The sequence below is a fragment of the Myotis lucifugus genome, unplaced genomic scaffold, assembly GCF_000147115.1.
Source record: "Myotis lucifugus unplaced genomic scaffold, Myoluc2.0 scaffold_485, whole genome shotgun sequence".
NCBI classification, from domain to species: Eukaryota; Metazoa; Chordata; class Mammalia; order Chiroptera; family Vespertilionidae; genus Myotis; species Myotis lucifugus.
The window spans coordinates 31,503-34,242 of record NW_005871533.1 but is presented as its reverse complement, the minus strand read 5'-3'; the positions used below and the strand labels follow the sequence as shown (position 1 = coordinate 34,242).

The 2,740-nt window shown below is 58.3% G+C and overlaps 1 protein-coding gene across 2 annotated transcripts in view; it reads right to left on the bottom strand.

Annotated features, from left to right (window-relative positions):
- Nucleotides 1-153: 153 nt before the first annotated feature.
- The window catches only part of CDR2L (cerebellar degeneration related protein 2 like), a 6,811-nt gene continuing 4,224 nt past the window's right edge, over nucleotides 154-2,740 (bottom strand). Inside the window, exons 2-3 of one of the 2 annotated variants that reach the window (XM_014445884.2) lie at nucleotides 490-602; nucleotides 154-365 (exon numbers count right to left, since the gene is read on the bottom strand). In XM_014445884.2, coding sequence (XP_014301370.1) covers nucleotides 180-365; nucleotides 490-602 — 299 coding nt within the window. In that variant the 3' untranslated portion in view covers nucleotides 154-179. The remainder of the gene's footprint in view (nucleotides 366-489; nucleotides 603-2,740) is intronic. The other variant, XM_006103450.3, reaches the window with a different exon arrangement.

Here is a 2,740-nt window from a genome sequence, read left to right as displayed (position 1 = left end):
AGGGACTTTAAGGGGAGGGGCCAGCCCTCCTCAGGCAAACTCACTACCATCCCAGGTCCCCAGCCTGGGCTTCTGGGAGAAGGAGCAGGTGTCACAGCCCTGGGTCCCTATGCCCACAGCACTCCCAGTCCTGGGCCTCCCCTCGCCGCCCCTCTTCCCCACGATCCCCCACCCGGCCCTCACCCGTGGATCTTCTGCTGCGCAGCCTTACTCTCCAGCACCAGCTTCTGGTTGGTCAGCTCCAGGTCTCGGGCTGTCAGGTCCAGCTGCTCGTACACCTTGGCGTGCTGCTCATTCACGTGCCGCAGTGTGTCCAGCTGCTTGGTCAGGTACTGGGGGTCGGCAGGGGGTGGTGGGTGAGTGACCTTTCAGAACAGGGTTCGGGAGAACGTCTCTGCCTGGGCTCTCCTCCCACTTCTAGGAACAGGTGTGCTTTGGGGGGTAGAGACAGTGCAAGAGGGCTGCCCGGATGCGCAGGGCGGGCCTCACCTCGATCTCCTGCACCTGCTCCTCGTTGGTGGCGTACATGTGCTGCAGCGACGCCTCCAGCTCCTTGTTCCTCTCCAGCAGCGTCTTCCCCAGCTCAGCGGCCAAGTGCAAGTCTGGAGGGAGGGGCGGAGGGTGGGAGAAGGGACGAGCAGTGTGAGAAAGAAGCCAGAGGACCCCCTTTCATGTGCTGAGCATTCATTCTGAGCGGGGCCTCGGGGACCCCAAGGCGACCAGGACACAGGGGCTGACTGGGGGAGCCCCCACTTGGGAGGGGATGCAGGCCGGGAGCGAAGTCTTTGCACTGGCTGTTGCTTCTGCCTGGAAGGTCCTCGCCCCACACCCCCCAGGGCTCATCCCTGGCTGCCTTCAAGTCTGCGCTTCAATGTCACCCTCTCCAGGGGACTTTCCCCAACTATTGATTTTAAACGGCACCCTCCCCTTTCCCGCACTCCCTCCCCACTTAGCTTCTTCTCCTTAGCACAGATCACCTAACGCACCAAACAGCTTGCGCACTTACCTTGTTCGCCTCTCCTGACTATCAGCTCACAGGGCAGGGGTTTTGCCTGTTCCTTCTCTGATAGCCCCAGGACCTAGATCAGTACCTGGCGCCGAGCAGGTGTATTAGTCTTGCTTGAAAGAGCAAGTGGAGAGTGTGATGAGACCCAGGGGCAAAGTGACTTGGACGATGAGGGAGAGCTCGTCTGGGGCCTGCGGGCGGCTGGCAATGGGCAGCCTCGGAGTTGGGCTGGGAGGGGCCTGGGAGCCCACTGATGGGCTGCCCGCTGTGGCGGGGCAGAGGGGCTCGCTGCGTTTTAGAGTTTGGTTGAGGCTTCAGAGCTCTTTGGCGTAACATCCTTATTCTGTGGATGACAGGCCAGAGAGGGAAGGACTTGCCCAAGGTCCCCAGCTGGGTTGCAGCCACGCTGAAAGCAGAACTCAGGTCTCCTGGTCCCAGTCGGTAGCATGTGGTCCTAGTGGCGCGAGCCCCTCTCTGAAACCTCCTTTCCCTGGGAAACAAGCCGCCCTGTTCCCCCCACAGCGCTGATCCTTGTGTCTGCAGGACTGGAACCGCCCCTCCCCATCCCAGCCCGAGGCACATGAACACCTGTCAGAGCTGGGAGGGGACCTGGCCTGGCTTTAGGGGGCTCTGTACTGTTAAGTGGAGAGGCCTATCTGATCTGTTCTGCCAAAATGCCATCCAGGACAGCTGGGTCCTTGTTGCACGATGAGCACCTTCATGGCAACAAAGAGCAACCTGTGGCTCTCGAGCCGCAGTTTGCCGACCACAGGTCTAGGCCAATGGTATAAATCCCAACCAGAGGCGTGAAGGCAGCTCTGACAGGGCCGAAGGATTTGGTCCAGGGATCGAGCTGGGTACTTTCCAGACAGTGGTGGTTCTAGGACCCCTAGAGCAGCGGTTCTCAATCTGTGGGTCGCGACCCCTTTGGCGGTCGAACGACCCTTTCACAGGGGTCGCCTAAGACCATCCTGCATATCAGATATTTACATTATGATTCATAGCAGTAGCAACATGACAGTTATGAAGTAGCAACGAAAATAATTTTATGGTTGGGTCACAACATGAGGAACTGTATTTAAAGGGCCAGAAGGTTGAGAACCACTGCTAGAGGATGGAAGGCCTCTATACTCCCTCCTGGCAAGTTTAAGAAATACAGTGGGTGCCCTGGCAGGTTTGGCTCAGTGGATAGCGCGTTGGCCTGCAGACTGGAGGGTCCCGGGTTCGATTCCGGTCAAGGGCATATGCCTGGGTTGTGGGCTCGATCCCCAGTAGGGGACATGCAGGAGGCAGCCAATCAATGATTCCCTCTCATCATTGATGTTTCTATCTCTCCCTCTCCCTTCCTCTCTGAAATTAATTTAAAATATATTAAAAATAATAATTGAAAAAAGAAATACAGTGGGTTCAGCGGGCTACTCCCTTACACCCAACAAGCCGGGGGGGGGGGTCCCCTCTCGGAGAGCCCCAGAGAGCAGTGACTCCAGGTGGGCATCTGAGGGCAGAGCCTGGGCTTTCTTCCAGCCGCTGGGGGAGGACTGACCTCCCCTGAGAAAGCCAGAGGGGACTCTGACCAGCCACCAGGCCTGGACCAAAGTCCTAGCCGTCCGTCCACTAGGAACAAACCTGGAGTCTGCTCCCACACAGAGGTGAGATTTTAAGAAAAGTTTAAAACAGGCAGCATGCAGCTCTCCAGGCTGGACCTAGGCCAGGAGGGGGTGGGGGCTGTGCCCA